Here is a 23,329-nt window from a genome sequence, read left to right on the forward strand (position 1 = left end):
TTTCTGCAATGGTATTGCAATAATTTAAAATGAAAACCTACTGCAAACTAGTTAGCCTTAATCACTACAAATGCCATTGGATTTGTTGGAGCACAGATGCTCTTTTATTGTTATGACACATTTCTGCATGAACAGAGAGTTTCTTGTTTTCAGCCGTAATAAGAAATTGAAACAGTGGATGCAGTAGTGAAATGTTCCATCAGACACAAGATGTAAGAATCTGGTGACTTGAATACTGTGGTTTAGAATATAAAGAATGGATTTCATATCAAAGTTTTGCTGTTTAAGAAAGACCGTAACAGACAAATGTAACAGGATTTTTAAAAGAACAATTAAGAAAATCAAGTAGGTCTGTGCTCACTAACATTCTTTGGTCATGTGAGATGAAGTGTATGCCAGGCAGGAGTGAGCAGAAAACTCCCTGGCTGATACTCTCAAACTTCTCAGCAATATTAGTTGTGAAAAGAACATAAGAAAAAGTGAAATTAAAAATTATTCTATTTCTGTCATAGCATATCTGCTTTCTTTACGTATGGCTCAGATTTTTAATATAAATACTAATTTTAAAGTACACTGTAAGATATGTTTTTCTTAAGCTTGGATGTCAGGAAGGGTAGTAATATTAATCGTTTGTTTATGCTTCTCTTTGTTTCTGAAGGAAGCTTCATTGTCCTGACTGGAGCATTGTGTTGACAAGTAGCATAGGTACATACTACTTGAGGCAGTTTTAACAGAAGAAAAATTGTTGTAAGAGCCTTAAACAGCCTCAGTCATTTCATAGAAATAAAAAATGCCAGAATAAGGAATGTTTGTTCAGGACAACCGCAGTTCACCTAATTGTGTAGACCCTTTATTAGTATGTCCTTTAGTTTATATGAACATCTATTAGTTTTGCCTTATTTAGCTTGCATGACAGTGGCCCATGGATGATGAAGGTTTTGTAGTCTCCTTTCTCCTTTCCATTTTCACTTTCTACCCACTGACTACTGCAAACTGTTTTCCCTCATTTCCTGCATTTTTCTTGCTCGTGGCAATCCAGCCAGACTTGTTACTCCTGCTGCTTTTTTTCCACTATCTTATCTGGTTGCCAGCAGGAATAATGAGAGCATAGGAGAAATGGCATAACTGCTGTTACTGTCTATCTTCAGCATGACACCTGGATGTAATCGCGGAGAAAGTTCCACTAACCATCAAGCACCGTTAGCTATTCTATGATCCCAGTGTCTGTACAGTTACTTCTGTCAGAAGCTTCAAGTAAATAGCTGAAGATCTTCTCAATTAAAGTCATAAAGATTTTATTACTTGGGTAAAACAGAATACTTTTTTTAGAACGGTTCTTGAAAATCTTAGTCACGTTAAGCCTGTATACTCTGTTCCATTTCATGCAATTTTAATGCCAAATGGGTCGAATTCTGTAAAATAAGGGACTCTGGTAACTTGCATTTCTCTTCACTCCATTCCTTGCCTTACATAGGAAAGGTCAGTAACAGTATTCTGCAAACAACAGTAGTCATTGTATTGTGTATCACTAGGTATGTTGATTACGTTAATAGGAGAACTGATAGAAGAACTAATGGGAGAATGTGGGGCCAGAAGGTTGAGGGAGGTGATTCTGCCCCTCTCCTCCCCTCTCCTCTCCTCTGAGTACTCCATCTGGAGTACTGTGTCCAGCTCTGTGGACCCCAGTACAAGACAGACATCAACCTGTTAGAGCAGGTCCAGAGGAGGGCCATGAAAATGGTCAGAGGGCTGGAAGACCTCTTCTATGAAGAAAGGCTGAGAGAGTTGAGGTTGTTCAGCCTTGAGAAGAGAAGGCTTCAAGGAGACCTTGTTGCAACCTTTCCATGTTTAAAGAGGGCTTTACAAGAAAGACAGGGAGAGACTTTTTACCAAGGCCTGTAGTGACAAGACAAGGAGCAGCAGTTTTAAACTGAAAGAGGGTAGATTTGCATTGGACATTTTTTACAATGAGGGTGGTGAGACACTGGAAGAGGTTGCCCAGAGAAGCTGTGGATGCCCCTCCATTGGAAGTGTTCAAGGTCAGGTTGGATGGGACTTTGAGCAACCTGATCTACTGAAAGGTGACCCTGCCCATGGTAGGAGGGTTGGATGTGATGATCTTTAAAGGTCCCTTCCAACCCAAATCATTCTGTGATTCTATTATTCAAGTTCAGGTTCTTCTGGATTTTTTTAATAAGCTTTATTCTCCCTCTCTCTCTCTCTCTCCCTCTCCCTGTTTTCTTTGACTTGCTACTTATCTTGAATCCAAAAATCATTATCACGCAACAAGATTGTGTTTCACTGCAATTATACTACAGTCAAGAATAATCTTCATAAATACAAACTGTAAGTGACATATTATAATTAAATTTTGTTACCCACAGCCTTTATGTAAATGATTAAACAGTTTGTACACAGTGGGAAGAACAGCCCAATATTTCAGCAGAGGTGTTCTGGCAAAAGCTAAAAATATTTCTTCAAGTTATATGTTTGTGTAAATTAATGTTACATTCAATATATCTTTTGCCATTTCCCTGCCAAAGTCAGAATTTTGCCAGTAGGTATACTAAATATTTTAGGAGAAGTGCAGCAGTTGCAGTTCTGCTAATTTTCTGGCATACACAAGGTGCAAGTGATGATCCTTGCCACTGCCATTACCTGAATGGCTCATTCTTAGCAATGACGACTCTTGAGATTCTGTGAACGTAGCTCCATGGCAAGCAGGATGCGTACCTCTTGGACTAGAAAGAGTTAAATAGTTCCTAAAGTTGTCTCAGAAATGTTGTGAAATGTTGTGTACAAAACATATTTTGCTGTGTGAATCTCTCTCATTTTATGTATTTTGCTGTGGGAATCCATCTCATTTTAGACACGCAATGATCTCCTGGCTTCAGTGTTTAGGCCTTAAATGAATGTGTTGCTTTGAAGGAGTGCTGACCAGTTAAATTACCTCTTTGTTAAAAGGAAATTGTTTTGTTCATTCATCTGAAAAAAATCAAGATCTCTTTGAAAGATCAGTGGGGTCACATTGTCTTTTAGCTTTATGGAGAACAAAACCAGCATGTAAGAATGCTTCCAGGAAACAATAAAAGTATGTGCGTGTGTGTTTCTAGTCCGGTACGTTTGTGAACGTGGTTCCTCATCTTTCCCCGACAGTTGAATGTGCTTTCCTCACCTCCCACTTAAATAGTGTAGAAAAGGATAGTTATTTAATATAAGTAGAGTGTATTTTACAAAGTTTCATCCCATAGATATTTACAAAATAATTATAATGCACCAAGCAGAGATGTAGTCTCTCACTCTTCAAAGCATAGTTTGCTTGCGTGAAAACAGGGAGCTCTGCGTACATTGCATCTTCCTTGAAATGGTGTATAACATTCTTTTCAGTGCTTTCAGTTGTTTGGATAATAATAGAGAAATTACAGTAAGTGTTGCTTCGTTTATTCAGAATGTGCAACCTGTGGACTCTCGTCAGTCTACAGGTAGAGCACTGGTCCTCCTAGTAGTGTAGTTAGGAGTCAGAAGTCAGTGGTAGGATACTGTGATTGTTGCTTTCCTCTAACGATTTGAAATACAGCATGATATTTTGGAAGATACTACATTGAAAAATCTAGATTCTGATTGCTCGCCTTTTGGTTTTTACTTTATTAAAAATACATTGCTGTTTATAAAACCAGTAGTTTTTGTGTTGAAATGCACTGACTTCAGATATTCATCATTTCTAAATGCAGCTGTATGCTTTTAGAAAGTGGTGGAACGATGCTTACTATGTACAGTCTGATTGTAGTTGGCTGGCCTTGTGTACTAGCTATCCTTACTTTTTAAGGTCCACCTTGTAGGCCTCTTGCATACTTAAAAGATCCAGCAACAGCATGACCCTATCAACTGATATGTTTTCCTGTGAAAAAGCCTTCTCAAACTGACAGACTTCTGCCTCAAAAACATGCTAAGGTTTCTAAATGTATAAGAGATTTTCAGATTTTACCGTGGAGTGTGCTTGTGAGCAGCCCTGTGTTGTCGCCATCCTTATTTTTGCTTTCTATGGATATGCCTTGGCAGCCAAAAAGTTTTGTTTTTCAATTGTTTCAGTTTAACACCACTGAAAATGAAGTTACGTTAAAGCTTTTGTCTGGCCAGAGGATTGGCTTTAGGCTGCAGTGCTATTTCAGACTTGTTTACCTGAATCTTAGCATGGGTTTTAAATTGTGTTAAGCTGAGCAAACATACTTGAAAAATACATCCTGGACTCAGTCATGGACAGGGTCGAGGCACATTGCACCCTATGTAGATTGATTGATCAGTCAAGCTCCCCCATAGGGTTTTCTATAGCTTCATGTCATAGCAGTGTGTGAGGGTAAGAAGAAACCAGTCAGAGAAGCATTACGCTACCTGAACGGTGTTCTCATACTGCCCAACATGAGAGACATTGCTCTTAACCAGTTAAGGACATTTCCAGTCTCTGGTTCATATTCTTTAGCTTATCCCTGATGCTGACTGTCCTGTGAGTCATCAGCTGCTGGCACTTCTTTATGTAGGGGCTGGGTGATATTTATTCACTTTTGTTTGATGAAAAAGTGGTGCTATCAGCATTGACCTGTGGTAGAGAAGTCAAGTTTATAGACATTTATTGACAGTGTTTTATGCACTGTATCAAGTGTGTATTGAGTTACTTTAGTCAGTGGAACAGTCTATAGTGAGCTTTTTATACTAAAACAAGCAGTGCGCTTGAGATTAAAATGCCAGAACTATCAAGCACCTCTGTCTTTAGCTTGACTTAATCTAATAAAATGTCAAACATTTCTTTTTGTGCTTCTTCACCATCTGATTTGCGTAGAGGAGGTCTTAGGGTGGTAGTGTCAGTATTACACTAGGTATGGATATTTTATATTATTTTAGATTTGGTTAGTCTACTTAACTTGAGGAGTGAAGAGCTAGCCCTAAAAGACTTCTGCTGTATTTTATGACTGGAGCCTAAAAAACCATTAAGAAGAATATCTGTGTTGTATCAGTAACTAAGCTACAGCAAATTAAATCAGATTATTAAGACCTTAACAGACAGTTGCATTGGGAACAACTCCAAAGAGTTATCTGGACTTCAGAGAACTTTGAGGGGGTTGTTGTTATTTTAAAAATAATTTTCTAAAGATGTGGTGCCCTGGAATGAATATGAAATGATCTGCAATTACAGATGAGACTATTGGATATGGCAGTGCATAATTATGGAGCGATAACACTTTTGTTGTGTCTTACTGAATGGCTGCTCCTTAAGGATAAAAAAAAAAAAGAAAGGATACACCAAACCAGATGCTCCTTTTAACTTGTGCTGCTGGATTTTTTCCCCTGAGTATCTGCAGGAACACTGTCTTCATCTTAACTATCACAGTGTAGCTTTGATTCGTCTGCACAGCCTCTCCTGCCATGTGTGTATGTACCTACCCCACAGTGGATTTGCCACATTTCATGTAGATGATGAATTCAAGTACTGTAGACAACACCATCAAAATTAATGTAGCAATTACTGTAGCTACATCTATGCAGATTTTTTCTTTAAAGTGTTAACTGCTTCTAGCCTCTGTTGCAGCTGCCCTTGTTGCATCCTTGTAAGTGTATCAATGCAAAGAAAACCAAAGCCACCCTTAAAATCCTTTTTTCTCCACAACCTGGAGTTGTGAAAGAAGTGTGTCTGAAAGAAAATACTCCACCTGGATGAAAGTCTTTGTGCCTGAGTCAGTAAGCCAAAGTTTCAAATTACTGAGTTGAGCAATAACTTTAAGCCTTCTACTTGTGGATACATATGCCAGCATAAAAAGATTGTAACATAAATTGCTAGATTCTCAAACATATAAAATAACATAAAAAACAAACATATAAATGAGGAAATAACTAATTGTCTCACTACCCTACACTATGTTTTATTCAAGTCAAGTCCCAACTTTATTGCCACTTTTCAACTTTGATATTTAAAACACAGAGAATGTTATATTGATCATCAATTATTTTTTTTATCTGTACTTTGATATGTAAAATGTAACACTGTATTTGATAATGTCAGACTCCTTTCACATGGGTTTAAAGTGTCAGAGATGCTTTCATCATTTCCTGATGATGACTTAAAAACTTTTGGCACATACAGAATATTTCAGTGTGTGAAAAAATAAAAAATAAAAAAAATACCAAAACCAAACAAGCCCCTCCAGCACCACTTTTCCATAACTCACTTCCCAAGCATTGCTAGTGTATTTGTTGCTTAAAACTTATGCAGAAGTGTTCCTCCAGATGTAGGCATCCAGCAAGAGCAATTTTTGCCCATCAATTAAAATTTGGCAAATCTTAAATCATTAATGTAACCATGCAAAAATTAGCTTTAGCCTAACTTTGTCTGCTACATCTTAATTATAGATGTCTCTGGCAGCCGTACGTAAAGTAGGTATGCACATTTGAATGTTTCATTTTTAGTTTTGTCCTCTTGGTAAAGTAAGCAAACTTTTTTTGCAATAAATTGGGATTTATAATACAGGACAGACTCTGCAGTAAATAGTTTAGAAACTCAACTTTTAAAAATTAGCTGTTTAACTGCAGTATCCAAAGCAAATAAAATAGTTACCTTTTGAGCTAACTGTGCTTGAAACAGAAGATGCTTTTAGAATGCAATACAGTATTTTATACTTTTTGTCAAAAGCCAGGTGCTTTTGAAAAACAAGCTTTTCAAAGAAAAACAAGATTTCTCTTTTCTTTATCCTTTTTGTGTAAGCAATTCATTATCACTTGTCTTTCCAAGGGTGTAGAAAGCATGTAACGTACACTAATTTTAGTCAAGAATGTATTTTATTTTAATAATATTGAGATTTAATTATGAGGGGCTATGTAGAGTCGTACTTCTTTGAGCCTGGCTTACTTGGCTATTCTGCAATAATGTTCTTATAGTTTACATGAAAAACTACTTTTGTCAAATAGGAAGTACGCTTTTTTTAAGCTCCAATTGTATTCACGTTTTTTAAGGTTAAACTGTGGAATTACACAGTGTTACGTTGTAAAATAATGTCTGTAAGTAATTATTAGATCCATTGCTGATCTTTACTCGTTATATAAATAGTAGATTTTTTTTTGTGCAAGAAATACATAGCATTTTCTTCTCATAGTTAAACCTGAATAATTTTTTACTGATTTGGATAGATATCCTAAGCAGTATGGTGTAGTACAGTATGTCTCCCTTCCTTTTCTTCATCCCTCAAGATACAGAACGGCTGCTGTATGATCACATGCTAGTGCTACATTCAGTGAGAAATTCTGCCTCAGTATTAAAGCAATTCAAATGTAAATTAAGAGTCATGAAAGACTTGTGTGTGCAATATGTGGTTCCTAAATGAGTATCAGAAGTAGGATGTTTCAAAAATACTTAGATGATCCCATCCCACTTGTACAATATTTTATCATTCGTTACAAATTTCTAGCAAGCATCGTGGCAGTATTTCAAAGGAGGAACTCCTTCTAAAATCCTTTTAAGCCATTACAATTGTCCTTCTTCAAACTCACTTCTATGATGATGTCCATGGAAAAATCAATAGCAATTGGGCAACTGCTCTCAAAATCTCATTGTTACCTTGCCCTACCCGTGTCTTTCTGTATCCACCCTTTTTTCATCTTGTACTCAGTCTTCAAGCTCCTGTGAGAGCGGCTGTCTCTTTGTTAAATATTTATACAGCTATGACATCAAAGTGTTGCTTGTAGCAGTGTTGCTAATAAGCCCATAGAAGTTTTACTGTTCATTGCCAAAGCATAGAAGTGTGATGTCCCGACTGAGTTTATAAGAATCTTTCCTTAGACTTTAAGGTGGGTTTGATAACCAGTATTTTGGTTTTTTGTTTAAGCTGGAACTTTTATTTGGCAATAGTAGAGCAGTAAATACAGTTTCCAATTTTGAATGAGATGGTTGATGTTTGGAACTGTGAAATAATATGGCATATAATTAGCAAACACTGCATTTAGTTTTTCCTTTATTCTTGATGTAAAAGGTTGTGATATTTGTGGTTATGATGAATGTTACGAGGTTATGGTAGAGGCTAAGATATAGCCCTTCTGTTGTCACAGAACTTAAAAATTTAATGAATACATCTGCCTACCAAAGAAATATCTTGTCTTTGTCCTGTAAAATTCTATTCAAGTCTCATTTTCTTTAGATAAAATACTTGAAAATTGTCATTTTCGTGTTGTCGCTTTTGTTCCACTGTGATATTTTTGCAATACGGCACATGGAAAAAATAGCCTAAAGATTTTAAATGATGGGTTTATACGAAACAGCAAAGCAAGACCAGTGACATTGACACTGCACGCTATCCATGCGAGCCTGGGAGCTGCTGAAACTGCTTTAACAACCCCTGTATTCAGCTCACAGGAGCCCTCCAGATCCCTGAGGCTGTGGACTGGCTGGACCTTCCAGGACCCTTTCCTGCCACCTGTTTCCCCTCTTATAGGAGGAAATATATGTATTACATATCCTTCATCTTCAGAAACATAAAATGCGAGGTTAAAGGGCAAACCAAGTTTCCTTTCTCTGAATCACTGCCTGGTTCCAGCATTGGCCTTGTTAGTCAAGGGGCTGGAAGCTCTTAATGGAAAAAAACAACACAAAAAAGGCAGACTGGGCCCATTTCAGACATTTTCAGATCCAGATGTTTGTTGCATCAGCTCATATTTTGTCCTTTTTCTCCTTCAGTTGAAGTAGAGGCTTCTTTGGTGTCTAGCTGAAAGATGAACAAATGGGCAGATCTTTACTATTTTACAGCACGGCGCTCAGGAGGCCATGGCAGCTTGAGAGAGGCAGCAGCTGTCGCATCGTGGTTTCTTCTGGACTTCCAAACACACTGGGAGCCGACTGTTACAGCCAGGGTACAAGGGCAGCTTCTCCCTGTCTTTCTGTGTTTCTGATGGCATGTTTAGTGGATAATTTGGCCCACCAAATTTCCGAAGCATAAAAGGCTATAATGTCTGTCACAGTGTTAGAGATGAAAGGCCTTGTGGATACTGTATGAAGGTGAAAGGCATTAGTACAGTGCATCGTATCGTGTATTTTAAGTAGGGAATTGTTTTCTGAGTTAGTTTTGACCCTGTCACTTCTCTCCTTGCATTCTTCCAGGGGTTTGTTTCTTGCCATCACATCAAATGTAAGTTGTTTGCCTTCACCTGAAGGGCTTTTGTGGACTATCCCCATTCTGTCATCTTTCATTTTACTTTGATAACGTGATGATTATAGTTACACTAGCCATTTGCTAAATTTTCTATACCTCTATGCTGATTCCTGGTTTTGTGGGGCGATTCTCTTGTGTCTGTTCAAAGCCACATCATTGCTCTGTTTTATAATCCTTCTTCAAATTTTCCCATTCCTTTGACTGGGAATCTTTTCATTTGGAGAGTGATCATGTTATGCAGACAAATATTTTACTCTTTTTATTTTGTTCACCTTTCTATATCATGTCTGTATCATCTTTAACCCCTTATTGTGCACATAGGCTGTAAGCTTTTTCTATGGAAGCAGATGTCACTGTTTTGTTCAGTGACTGATGGAGTACATGCTGCATATTCCTAAAATAGCCAGATGTTATGATAATGTACATAATAATTCAAGCAATTTGCCAACATCTTTTATATTATTAGTTGTTGAAGACTGTGCTACCATCTAATATATCCATATTGCATAAAAAATAAGTAAAATTTGTTCGGCGTGCAATAGAATTAATGAAATTTACAATTTTTGCCTTTTCTACACCGCAATAACTTGAGCTTTTGACTTCTGTAGAGCCACCCTACACAGACCCCTCGGTTCTTCCATGCATTTCCAGACCTCTGCCTAAATGCATTCAGATCTCCTCTTCAGCATCTCAACAGTACCATCCTGTCCCGGCTTCCCCTCAGACTGCCTGAGGGCACCATCTTATCTCCGTTTGCTCTCAACACCCTCCCTCATCCCAACCCATGTTTGTTTAATGCTCCAGTTTGGGGCAAGATGCAGCATGTTCTGCAGCTGACTCAAGCTATCCATGTGCTAATTTCCAGAAATAACTGCATGGCAATTGGTGCTGTTACCTTCTAATTTCAAATGATGAAAGAAGGGTTTGTACTTTTCTTCTTGTTCTGGGCACTAGTGGGATCTTCATTATTGATTTGCATGAAGATTGTATATGATACGTTTCAGGCACTTGTCTAGTCTTGAGAGCTATTGGTGGTGGATAGGGATTGACAGATAATATACTATAAACTAATCTCATTAACAAACTTTAGTGAAAATCATTCTTTCAAGTTATTTTTGAGATCCCAGCTGTTGAAGGTAATATGAACTACTGGTTTATTGAAAAGTGTGTTGAGTTTTTCTTGGTTTTGTACAGTCTTTCATTAAAGCCTGAAACTCTCCAATATTTAGACTAATAAAGCTGGTTTTGCATCTGAAAACACATTAATCTACAGCACTGAGAGCTGTGACATGATAATATGAACATGCAGTGGCTTTCTTGAAGAATATAAATATTATGTCTGCATAGTATCTGCATGCTTATATTTTAAAATGTAGAGGTGATGGAAAGGTACAAAATGCTGCAGAATCCTTTGTGTGATTGAAGAATCTGGATTTTGGTTTGTGTATATAACTAAACATGTGAAGTGCGAGCATTTGCTTTTAGATGAGTGCCTACTTTATTGTTATTATGAGAAACTTTCAGCTGCTGAACACAGTTGCTTGTTAGGTAACTCTCATCACAGAGAGCACGGGCAACATGTTTAGCATGTTGAGTTGGCTGATCCAGCAGTGTCACACAATGACATCACAAGGTAGGACACAACTACTCCAAAATAAAAGTTGCCTTTTCAAAGTTTTGTAGGAAAATGGGGGGAAAGGGAGGACACCAAGGCCACCGCTCTTGTTCTGAAACGGCCCTGACAGCACTGGTAAGGTTAGGGTGAAAGTGGTCTTTTCCCTCTTCTTTACAAAATGACCTCTCAGAGGAACTGTGGAGGGGAGACAGTGCAAGGCTCCTCCTAGTAGGACCACTAGCAGAATGGTATCTGAGCAAAGCTACAGTAAGACTGGACTGCAACATGACACAACCGTACCTGAAAGCAGCTCATGAGAGGACTACTCCAGGGAAATAAAAATATGTCATTGCAGCTCTTCCCCATGTTTCCCCAAATCCTTTTCACATGAATTGCATCCACATCCCAATTCCCTTGGATTTTCTGCAGCTCTAGATCCCTTGGATTCCTCTATTTCTTCTGTCTCTAAGGCTGCCTGGGCGTCAGTAACTGTGCTAATGTAGAAACAGAAGTTTTGAGATAGTCCCAACAAGTTGAATATAAGGTATTGGGCACAAAGCAGCTTGTGTCTGATTATGTGCCCAACATAGTAAATCTCAATTTCCTAACCTGCTGTGCCTGGCATATTTGGATCCCAGTGTGTGCTTTGTGGGGTGAAAGGTCTGGCATGGAGCGGTCTGGATGGGATGACTCATACAAAAAAGAGACCTCCTAGAAGGTTCACTGTGCTACCAGCTGCAGCCTGGCGCTGAGTCCCCTGTCTGTCCCTCTGACATAAACCAACATGTGCTCTTTCCCACTGCACAACCTGATAAAGCTTCTCTTGACCATCTCATGAGCGGAGGTGCTCTGTCTGCCCTGTCTGTATGCAGCTCAATCTGCTGGTCCCCTCCATCAGGTAAAGGTGAGAGGCTGGGGAGCATAGCAGCTGGAAAGTACTTTGAAGTACTTGCCAGGTGTTTGTGCCAGTGTAGTTTCTGGCATTGCATGGACCCATTCATTGTTGATCTCTTAAGTGTCATTTTAAAAATGGGGTTAGGTGTTTCAAAGAGTCTGCTTAGCAGAACTGTTGAGATGGGTCCTGCATTCATCTTGCTGGCACAGAAAGGTGCTGTTTACACCCACCTACACAAGCACAGGTGCTTCAAGCACATTTTTACATGCTCTTCTTTAACTAAAAGTTAAACTGATGTCTGCTTTCTCGCATGCTTTTGAAGAATTTTACCTCCATTTTTAAGAATTTTGCTTTGATTCTACTGTGTTTTGAAATCACTTTTCATTTCTAATTCACTTCTCATTCATGGAAGTTCAGTGTTCATCCCGGTCTTCTAATACAAGTGGATGCTGGCCATTTTTTTTCCTTTTCATATGTTCGAAGAGTATAGGTAGTGAAGATACTTGTGCAGGGAGATGGCACAATTTATCGGGGAAATAATCTGTGAAGAACTGGGAAATTGTGTGTATTTGTTGTACTGGGACTTCAGTAATTCATGAGTAGAGTTTACAGGCCCCATGTACTTCTTCACATGCCTGCTTACAGTGCTGTAGTTCTGGGTGAGTTCATCTAGGAAGGGGTGTTTTACAGAATGACTGAAACATCGTTTGTCTTTTTAGGCTGTGAAGCATGTTACAGAACCGTACAACGAGTGGATGAAAGGGAAAGGAAAAAGTGCCATTGATAGCTAGGACAGCAACATGGGAAATACAACCACCAAATTCCGCAAAGCTCTTATAAATGGAGATGAAAACTTGGCCTGCCAAATCTATGAGAGCAACCCTCAACTAAAAGAAACTCTTGACCCAAATACTTCTTACGGAGAAACATACCAGCACAATACTCCGCTCCATTATGCTGCTAGGCATGGAATGAACCGTATACTAGGGTGAGTACGATTTGAAATTTTTCTTGGGTGTGAATAACTGACCTAAAGAAATGCAAGAGTGCGAGCTAGGTTATATATACCATATGTGTGTGTTGCAGACACAGAATTTGTGACATGTTGAAGTAGTAATAGAAAACATACAAATCAGTCTGCAATCACAGACTGGTATAACAGGTTTTGATTTTATTTTTAGTATCTTTGTTCCTGCCTTGTAACATTAGTCTTGGACAGTTTTAGCTTGATTCCTGAAGACTCCCATACCATGTTTCTTTCAAAATAGCAACTGTTCCACCTTTTCTGATGTGTTTTCCTGTCTTAAAATAATCTGTTTGTAAAGCCGTACTTAATGGATACGATACTGATTGTATCCACTTCCAGATGGCACAGTGTAATTTTATTCTTGTGTTATTCAGGCAGCTTTTATTTTTCATTTTGGATAATAACAGTGAATATTAATATCTTGACAATGAGTAAGTTTAATATTGCTGCAGTCGACATGTACAGTAATCTCTATTGTTATCTACTTCCATTCTTCTGTATTTTTGTCAGTGCTCTAAGATCAATTAAAGATTAACATCTTATCCATGTCCAGACATCGCAGGTACAAGCTGTTCTCGTCTAGTATTTCATGAAGTTAGTACTGAGTGACATTGCTAACCCTCTTCTTCAGTAGGTAGTAAGTTACAGAGAATTTTGTAAATATCCTCTTCCTTATATTAGGAAATAGAACAGAAATATATTCTGAACTGTATTATTGTTAATATTCTTTTCATCTCTCTGTTTATATCTACTGATGGGTCTGTGTTATTCATAAAGTTTGTTTTGTTCCTCATATACTGTAACTTTACTAGCTATCTGGCCTCCCACCATAAATTTTTCCTCAGTGTTTTAGATTCACCTAACAGTTTTTTATACTGTATAACTTCTCATTTATCTCGATTTTTGCTAAATATTTTTCTCTTCTGCCCTGTGTATTCTATATTTCTGGTTTTAATTGGTGTTTTCACTTTATCACTGAATCTTTGTTTATTTCTTAACATGCCCAAACTTCCCCCCAATCCTGATTCTTGAATTATAGAAAATATTTAATGAAACTTAATTTAAAATCGCGTCCAGTTTTTATTTACATTTGCTGTGTGACTTTTTTTTTTTCTCTGAGGTTGTCAGGTTATTTCTCTCCAGAAAATATCTCTTAAGAAAATATAGCCTTATTGAAACAACAAGGACACATTAAATTGTTTGCACATATGGAAAGAAATGGAGTCATAATTACTGACCTCTTAGCAGTCCATTATTTAATTCATATTGGACCATTATGATGAGATCTCGAATAAGTACTTGGTGTTTTAAAAAAAAAAAAAAAAGGTGCTTTAGAAATTACATTTTACTACTAGCTGCATGGGATCTTTAGTACCTAAGTCTCACAGGACAACTCTGTTTTACCTTGCACACATTGCAAACAAATGATCAAAATAATAATTCTTTTTTCTAGTTTGAGTCCAAGGTTTGCAATAAAATTTTTGCCAGTAAACATAGTGAAGGTGCTATTATTTGTTAGAGTCTGCTTCTGAAAACCTGGACTGTTAGAATTGTCACTGTTGCTAGGAGTAATTTGCAGAGGTTTTTTTACTGTTTACTTTTCCGCTGTCTTTCTAAGGGCTTTGTTCAGAACTCTCTAAGACACACTGCACAAAAATGTAGCCTTTTTATCTAAACAAAGTAGTAAGAGTGAATAAATATCAGACTTACAGTGTGCCTGTTTGCAAAGTTGGTAGTAGAAAGGGCACAAGTAATTTCCAGTTAAGCCTCTTCCGTTTGATATGGGAAGTCCTGGATATGGCAGAGATTAAATAAATTGAATATTAAAATAAATGCTTCGATTTATTGATGAAGTACAGTAGCTAAAAATAAACGAATTTTAATTTGTTTGTATTTTGAGAGAAATTTGCAATTATGAGATGTCCATAATACTATAATATTTTATATTTATCTCCTCTTCAAACGTTTTAAATATTTGGGAATCTGTAGCTACACTAACTTGTAGTTCAAACTCTATATGTATACCATACACTTATATGTATACCGTATCATTCAATTTTTCTTTCTAGGCTGGTATTTGTATTATTGTAGGTGGATATGAGCTGACGTGTTTTACGATTCACTGTGTGAAACTTTCTCAAAATAGATTAGTGTGATGCAGTTGTCAGTACACCTTTTGCATAACAGAATACATTGAGAGAGATATTCTGGGATGTTTAGAAATAACCTATCTGGCAATGCTGTTACAAATACTGAGGCAAAGGGACAAACTCCCCGTTTCCAGATATATGGCTGATGGTGACCATCCAAAGACACGGTGAAAGTGCAGGCACCGAGTTTGCAATGAAAGGGAGTTGGGGACACCCTGGTATAGCGATCTCAGAAGTGAAGAAACAGGAAACTGGAGAAGAGGTGAAATGGCCGTGAAGCAAAACTCCTCACCTGGACAAACTTTGTATAGTCCAGCATGAAGTCTACTGACAGAAACATAAGCCAACCAAACTTTCTCAATGATTTTGAACCGCACAGTTGTTTCACAGCAAGTGTCCGAGTCATCCGGCTGCTGCACCTTTCATCCAACATTTACAGCCCAGAAACTGGATTTAATATATAATCAAGCTGTAAAAAAATTGAAAATTTGCTGTTAGTTTCTTTTTGTTTTCACAAGATTCAGCAAGAGTGTGTTAAAATACTGGGATTGTTTCTATGATAGTTTTTCCTGAGTGTCATGGGAAGCTTTGGTATATTACAAATGTTGAAATAAAAAATGGAAAATAGTTAGACATTCCATTAATGTATAACTTTTGTTTGATCTGCAGCCCTAAATAATGTTTACCTGACAGATCAGTTTGTTTTAACAGAGCATTTAATGTTTAAAAACCAAAAATTGATGGTCACAGCTAATTAGCACAAACAAGAATTTCTGAAACACTACTTGAAGTTGACAGAAGTTATTACATGGCACTCGTCAGTTCCCTGTAACTGACAGCTATCTCATTTTCTCTCCAGTTAGCGGGGTTATATAGTTAGAGTTTGGGTGAGGTTGTGTGTTGGAGTGCTCATCCCTCAGCACAGGAAAGACACGGATCTGTTGGAGTGGATCTAGAGGAGGGCCGCAAAAATGATGAGAGGGCTGGAGCAGCTCTCCTGTGAAGGCAGGCTGAGAGTTGGGACTGTTCGTCCTGGAGAAGAGATGGCTCTGGGGGGCACCTTATTGTGGCCTTTCAGTGCTTAAAGGGGGCTTATAAGAAAGATGGGGACAAAGTTTTTAGCAGGGCCTGTTGCAATAGGAGAAGGGGTAATAGTTTTAAACTAAAAGAGGGTAGATTCAGACTAGTTATAAGGAAGAAATTTTTTATGATGAGGGTGATGAAACACCCTCAGGGAACATGTTGCTCAGAGAGGTGGTAGATGCCCCATCCCTGGAAATGTTCAAGTTCAGGTTGGACGGGGCTCTGAGCAACCTGATCTAGTTGAAGATGTCCCTGTTCATTGCAGGGGGATTGGACTAGATGACGTTTAAAGGTCCCTTCCAACCCTAACTATTCTGTGATCCCCAGGAGCGCAGGGCAGCCCAGAGGCAGGGGAATCCCAGTAAGCTCATCAGAGGGAGGAGCCCCCTGCTCCAGGGCTGTCACAGGAGAGCCGTCCACCCCATGTCCCAGCTGTGACACCTGTCAGGAGGAGTCTACAGAAGAGGATTGTACTGGGTTTATGTGGCAGGGTTGTAGTAGCAGGGGGCTGCAGGGATAGCTTCTGTGAGAAGAGATCAGGAGCTGCCCCATGCTGGACAAAACTGCCTCCAGCCAGCTCCAAACCAACCCCAACCACTAGCCAAAACTGAGCCTGTCAGTGATATCGGTGGCACCTCTGTGATAACATATTTAAGAAAGGCTAAAAAACACTGTGCAGCAGCTGTGAGAGAGGAGTGAAGAAATGTGAGACAGGCCTGCAAGCACCAAGACCAGAGAAGAAGGAGGGGGAGGATGTGCTCCAGGCACTGGAGCAGAGACTGCCCTGCAGCCCGTGGTGAAGACCATGGTGAGGCAGGATGGCCCCCTGTGGCCCATGGAGGTCCACGGTGGAACAGATATCCATACTGCAGCCCTTGCAGGACCCCACGCTGGAGCAGTGGATGTGCCCCAAAGGAGGCTGTAGCCCATGGAGAGCCCATGCTGGAGCAGGCTCTTGGCAGGAGCTATGGCCTGTGGAGAGGACCCCACACAGGAGCAGGATTTCTGGCAGGACCTGTGACCACACGGGGGACCCATGCTGAAGCAGTCTGTTTCTGAAGGACTGTATCCTGTGGAGAGGACCTATGCTGGAGCAGTTCATGAAGAACTGCAAGCCGTGGGAAAGACCCACATTGGAGCAGTTCTGGAAGGACTACATCCCATGAGTGGGACCCCGCACTGGAGCAGGGGAGCACTGGCAGGAGCAGCAGAGATTAAACATGATGAACCCACCCCAGCCCCCATTCCCCATCCACCGCTGCTCAGTGGGGAGGGATGTAGAAGAGTCAGGAGTGCAGCTGAGCCTGGGCAGAAAGGGGAACGGAGGAGAAGGGTTTTCAGTTTCATTTTTATTTCTCACTATCCTACTGTTATTGACTGTCAATAAATTAAATTAATTTCTCCAAGTTGACTCTGTTTTGCCTGTGACAGTAACTGGTAAGCCATCTCCTTGTCTTTGTCTCAACTCACAAGCTCTTCTGTCATATTTTCTCCCCCTGTCCTGTTGAGGAGGGGGAGTGAGAGAGTGGCTGGCTGGGCACCTGGCAGCCAGTGAAGATCAACCCGCAATAGGGATCAGGGTGGTTTGAGGAGTAACATGCTTGGGGCAATAGAGCAGGGGCTAAAAGGGGCCAGTGACATGAAATGGGTGGCTTCTCAGACCATCATGTTTGTCTGACCGTGCCTGATCACTGGAGTCTGTCCTATCTTCTCATTAAACTCTCTACCTAATTATTTTCCCAGGTGACGGGACTCTGGTGTGTGCGTGTTTGCGTATGGAGGTCTGAGTACCAGCAACTGAAGTAGGGACCTCATGACAGAGGCATCCCTGAGCCTGGGTTGCCAGCAGCTGGAGAGGCCAGTGTGCATGCGTGTCAGTACACGTATCTATGTATAATTGCTAGTGAATATCAAGCTGGACTAGCCAGCAGGGATAAGTGGCCTGGGAGCCATGTTTCAAATCAGCCTTAAGCCCACAGGTCAGGTAGAAGGCCTGTTTGAGGCAACTGGAGGTGAGAAGATACAGGGGCCAGGTACTGGTACTGTCTCAGGCGAGTTACTGGGGATCTGCACTATATGTGTGTGCGAGGTAGCTGGAAGGTCCAGGTCATCCAGTGCCAGTTATGGGATAAACAGCATCCAAGGCCAGTTACTGAAGGGATCAAGTGTTTATATGCATATTTTTCCCACTAGTGGGCTTTCATCCTGCTTGCCTAGAGAGGGGAACAGAATGAGGCTGCCAGTGTTGTTTGTGGTCGTGTGAGTGCTGAGGGTTTCTGTCCACGTCCATCTGTGTGGACCACCATGTATGTATGTATTGCATGTGTAGGTTTGCCTGTGTGTCTATTGGGAATGCAACCCCGTCTCTACTGGCTGGACCTGGGGACATAGAGCCGCAGCAGCCTTGCCTCCCTTTGCCAGCCTCTAACAGTCTGGGGCCTTTTACTAAAAATAGAGAGGTACAAAAAGAAAATATATGCCCTGAAATCTCTCCAGAAAACAGGAGAAGGTTACTTTCCATTTTGGAAGCAAAGAACTAAACATTTCAGGTTTTCTTTATTGGACTATATCGTAAATACTGAAGGAACAATTTGAGTTTGATTTACTCAGTGATTTTCTGCTACAGTCTCTAAACATCTGCTGGTGGTGCTTCTATTCAGCGGTAATGTTCAGAGAAGTTTGCCTTCGTTGCTAACAGCTCTAGTTCAGAAATGTCATCTCTGTTACAAAACTGTAATGGTGTTGCTATTCAGACTGTGTTCACTGCAAGCTAATAAACAGGTAGCCTCTAGTGGGTGATAAGTAAGACTTCTGGAAGTAAGAGGAAGAAGTTACTTAGCACTCAGAAACATCAAAAAATAATAAAAGATACATAGCACTCAGGTGGATTTTGAGAGCTTTGTAAAACACACACATTGGTCTTACTCCACTAAAAACATTTCTCACGATTCCCCATGAATGAAGGTCGTGACAGAAGATTCCTGTTTGAGAGGATAATTTAAGTTTCATTCACTAAATGGGTGTAAAAAATTTTCAGAGAAAGAGCTCACAGGTAATTTGTCTTCAGATCATCAAGTCCCTCCGATACCCTCAGGTGTTTTTCACCTAATGCTGATACTTTTGAGACTGTCTGACTACTCAGTTCAAAAGAATTGCTGTCAATGTGCAAAGTTGCTCACTAGGGTCTGGCTGTTGGGGAACCACTGCTGAAATACAAGAAGAGAAAAGGCTTTTCCAGAGGGTGGCTGAGATGGGGTGGATGGAAATCTCAAGGACACACTACTTGTGGTTAAAGGAAAAAAGACATCTTCGATAACCTGTCATTTTGCAATATATGTGTGACTTTCGGTGTTGTAGCTTTGCTGGGAAGCTTTTTGGATCAGTGACAGGTTCTCCTCATTGTATGCTTCGTACTGCTACGTCTGGGCACTTTGTGAGTATTCAAGCCAAAAGTGGATTGTTTGTAGTGATAGAAACATGGGGCTGTGGGGAGGCAGGACAGGTTTGTGAAGCTGATTTTTTTTTTCTAGAACAGGAAAAACAAAGGTTTCCAGTTATGGGAGATTCTGGAAATAGAGGTGAATTCTGAAACTGAAAAAAAGAACCCACTTTTTTTAACATTCTCAATGCCTGCCTATCAGTAATAATAGTAAAGGAACTCTGGCATTGAAGGCATAGCTAAGCTAGCCAGAGAGAAACGCTGGTAAATGTGCCCAGGATATGGCTACAGGAATTATTTCTTGTTTCATTGCTGTAATTTGGGAAGTATTTTTCACTGCAGTAGAATGACAGAAGATCAAAGTAGTGGTGGTTTGAATTTCAGGTTGATGTAGGCTACTGTCTCGTCTTCTCTTACCTTACCTTACCTTGGATTTTATGGCTGTTTAAGGGGTTTCAGTAGGGGCTGGTCTAAGCAATTGTAATGCAATCAAGGAAAGTGTATTGAGATTACCGATATGTACTATAGGATGAATTTGACAGAAAATTTGTTGATACCAGAGGGAATGTTGCATTGGTCACAGTGCTGTCTCTTCCCATGTTAGGTTTTGCTGGTTTTTATTCCTGTTGCAGTTACGTTGAAAATTACTTCTGGATATATGGAAGGGAGATATGTGCAAACTGTTTTTCAGAACATGACTTCCTCAAATTAAGAGGATATTAGGGGATTTTTGCGCTGCAAAAATATACATCAAGGAGAAGCATTAGAGGAATCCCTATTAACTTCTTTGCAGATCTTTTGGCTTTAGAGAGGTGCCATAGTTGACTATTTTCTGATAAGGTTGAAGCTGCTCTGAATTTCAGATTATTTTTTTCTCTGGAGATGCAAATAAAGAAGAGGCTCCTTCAGGCTACTTCACTCTCCACTGTTTCGACAGAGACAGAAGTTCTGTAAATGTTTAAACTTCGATTTCCAAGTTGACCTAAATCATTCATGCTGAAAGGTTCAGAAAGGTGCTACAAAATATAGTCTTTCTTTATCAAAGTTCTGAAAATCTATTCAATGTAGTAAAACTGGTGTTCCCTTTTAAATTACTCTCCTAACTGTACTTCTGATACAAATGCAAGCAGAAGACAAATAAGAAGGCTAATAGCAGCTCTTTGTCTAATGAGGGCAGATGGGAAAAACATGGAGTTATCAACCAAAACAACAGGATCCCAGTGTAAGGAAATTTGTATTGAATATTCAGACATTTTCAGTAGGTTGTTCAGAAATCCTGGAAGAGGTTTGTTTTTTTTCTGGTTTTTTTTCATTCTTCATGGTACATCTTTGAATGATTAGATTTGTTTGATGTTTTCCAGGCAATTTTACAGCTCATTTGGGAAAAAATTACGAAGGTGTAATAGTTGCGTATGCTTCATTCCTAAAAGTAGTTTTTAAAAATGTTGTCTTCTGATTTTAATATAAAAGATATCCACCTAACTATTTCCCTTTCTCTAACACAACAAAAGAATTCTGTCCTGTTTTAATAACTTAAATATTTTAATATTTTAAATTTTAAAATATTTTAATAACTTAAAATATTACAATATATTATAATGTTTCATCTGAATAATTTATTAGAAAGTCATTGTCTAGATTATTTACTTTTGAACAACAAAAAGCAAGCTTCTTTTTAATTATCAATGATTAACAGGTAAATTGGATATTTATAATATAATTTTATTTAACATTAATTTTGTTCATGAAAGTAAGTATGTCTGCATTGGAATTATTCATGCTAGACTCCTGTTTTAGTCAGTGTAGACCTAGGTAATAGATCTAGTCAGAATAATTAGTGAAGGCGACAGCACAATTCATTTTATTGTGAAGTTGACCCTAAAATATTTTAAATTAATTGTGTGCCAGAATTGTGTGCCTGTTTCTTCCCATTGTTTATAAAGGGAATCTAAGAGAACTGGATCAACTATAGTTGTTTGCATTGTAGATCTCTGGAGCTGAAAATATTAATCTAGAATATGCTAAATCATGTAAAATTGAATAGTAAACACCTGCAAAGCTGTAAATTGAGCACTTCACAGTTTTACAGTACAAGACATGAATGCTTCTTGTGGGAGATACTGACTGTGATACAGCATTAAATTTCACTTTCGTGGTCTGCGGTGAATGATCGGCGCAGTGTTTGGATCCATCCAAGCATGAGCACTGGTGTTTATCTGAATGTTTTGTTGTCGTTCCGCTCAGCTGCTGAAAAACATACAGGGTTTGGTTCTGTAAGACCCTTTTCACGTTAATTATTTCAACTGTTTATGAGGCTTGGTCACCTACTAAATGCTTTGGAATATGAAATACTGAAGGGAGTTTTTGATCTGATGTAGGAGAATATTATGTGAAGAACATGATCTCTCCAGGATTTTTTGGAGTGTTTATAAAGAAGCAAGAGGACCAAGTGAATTGAAATGTCCGTGACTTCAATAGCAGAGCATGTGACTGGATGGTAGAAAATAGTTATTTATAAGGTCATTTCATGATATCCAGTCTCAAGAGAAGTCAAGAAGATGGAGGAATTGATAAAATTAGGAAGCCTTTAAAATAGAGGAAGTTCTTACTGTTACTGAATCCTCACTGGAGAAAACTGCCAAAGACAGAAAAAGTTGGGACACTTAGAGAAGCAGCTGCTGACACGGAGCAGCAGCAGTAGTGTTGCTGGGTTTCTCTAAGGCTCTCACCCAGTTGGGCACTGTCTTCTAAACTACAGCGAAGGCAGGTTGAAAAACTCAAACCCTTACCTGACTTGCTCCATTGCGTTTTCTCCCTAAAGCTCAAAATCTCTTTTCTCACTAACTCACTAATCTCAGTTCTCACTAACTAGATGTGTGGCCTCCCAAGGTGGCTTCCCTGGTGCTCCTCATGGCTTCCCCACAAAATACAAAACAGTGGGTAGGCTTTATCTTAATAGTAGTCTGACCTACAAAGTCTGACCTACAAGCAAAGCTCAAATGCCAGTCAGATGCTATGTTTTCATCTCTTAAAACTAACCTTGTTTTAGCTGATTTTTTATTACTTTAACCTTAATAGGTTGAATATATTTGATGCCTATGGAGTTCATTGGTCACAGTACAGCCTTGCTCTCCGGTTAGAGGTGCCACTGTTGAGTGTGTTATCGCTTCTCCTTGCTACTACGTTTTTCTCCATCCTTTAGAAAAGTGGGAACCTTAGGTTGCAGTGCTCTTCCCTGCACATGTTTAGACACTGTTTAAATGCTCTTACTGAAATTATCATCTGGTCCCCACATTGTTCTTATTTTTCTTCCCTTGGAAATCAGATATTGCAGAATAAGATTGCTTCGTTAGCAACTGGTGAGATGAGATACATTAATGATTTCTTACATTAAAGATTTCTTATTCTGCGTTGTCTGTTCTCCTTAGTAGAACCCTGTGAATGTTTTACTGTAGGCAAAGTAAAATTATATTTGGGTTGTAGAGGAGTACAGCTTTGGTCCTTGCCAGCCAGGATAACTGAATCGTTATTTCAACTAATTTTGTTACCAGGTAGAGTTTGTGACTCTGTTGAGTTGATTGGTAACTGCTGAATCATTGTGTCAAATGGCTTAACTTCACCCTGGGGTTAGAGGCTCACGTGGCTTCCTTACCGGAGAGATCTGTTGGCTCAGTAGTTACCGGAATAATGACTGAGACGTGCAGTTTCTCATAAACAGAAGTAAATTTATCAGAAATAATTAATTAACTTTTATAGCTAAATGCAATATCCAGCTAAAATTTTTGATGACATTGTATATGATCCCAGTTTTACTTTTGGCCAAAATATAGACTGTGGATGATTTGATTTTTTTAATTTTTAATTTGTAATTTTTTTCAATTTAAATGTAATAAAATTACTTCATTGAGACATTTAAGGAAAATAAAAAATAGTGT

General features: G+C 39.0%; 1 protein-coding gene across 10 annotated transcripts in view; it reads left to right on the plus strand.

The window, feature by feature from the left end:
• ANKIB1 (ankyrin repeat and IBR domain containing 1) overlaps positions 1 to 23,329 on the plus strand; it is a 97,881-nt gene that overhangs the window by 20,720 nt on the left and 53,832 nt on the right. For all 10 annotated transcript variants that reach the window (XM_074574659.1, XM_074574664.1, XM_074574658.1 and 7 more), the window contains one exon: positions 12,415 to 12,683. In XM_074574659.1, coding sequence (XP_074430760.1) covers positions 12,496 to 12,683 — 188 coding nt within the window. In that variant the 5' untranslated portion in view covers positions 12,415 to 12,495. The remainder of the gene's footprint in view (positions 1 to 12,414; positions 12,684 to 23,329) is intronic.

Source organism: Larus michahellis, chromosome 2, assembly GCF_964199755.1.
Source record: "Larus michahellis chromosome 2, bLarMic1.1, whole genome shotgun sequence".
Taxonomy (NCBI): domain Eukaryota; kingdom Metazoa; phylum Chordata; class Aves; order Charadriiformes; family Laridae; genus Larus; species Larus michahellis.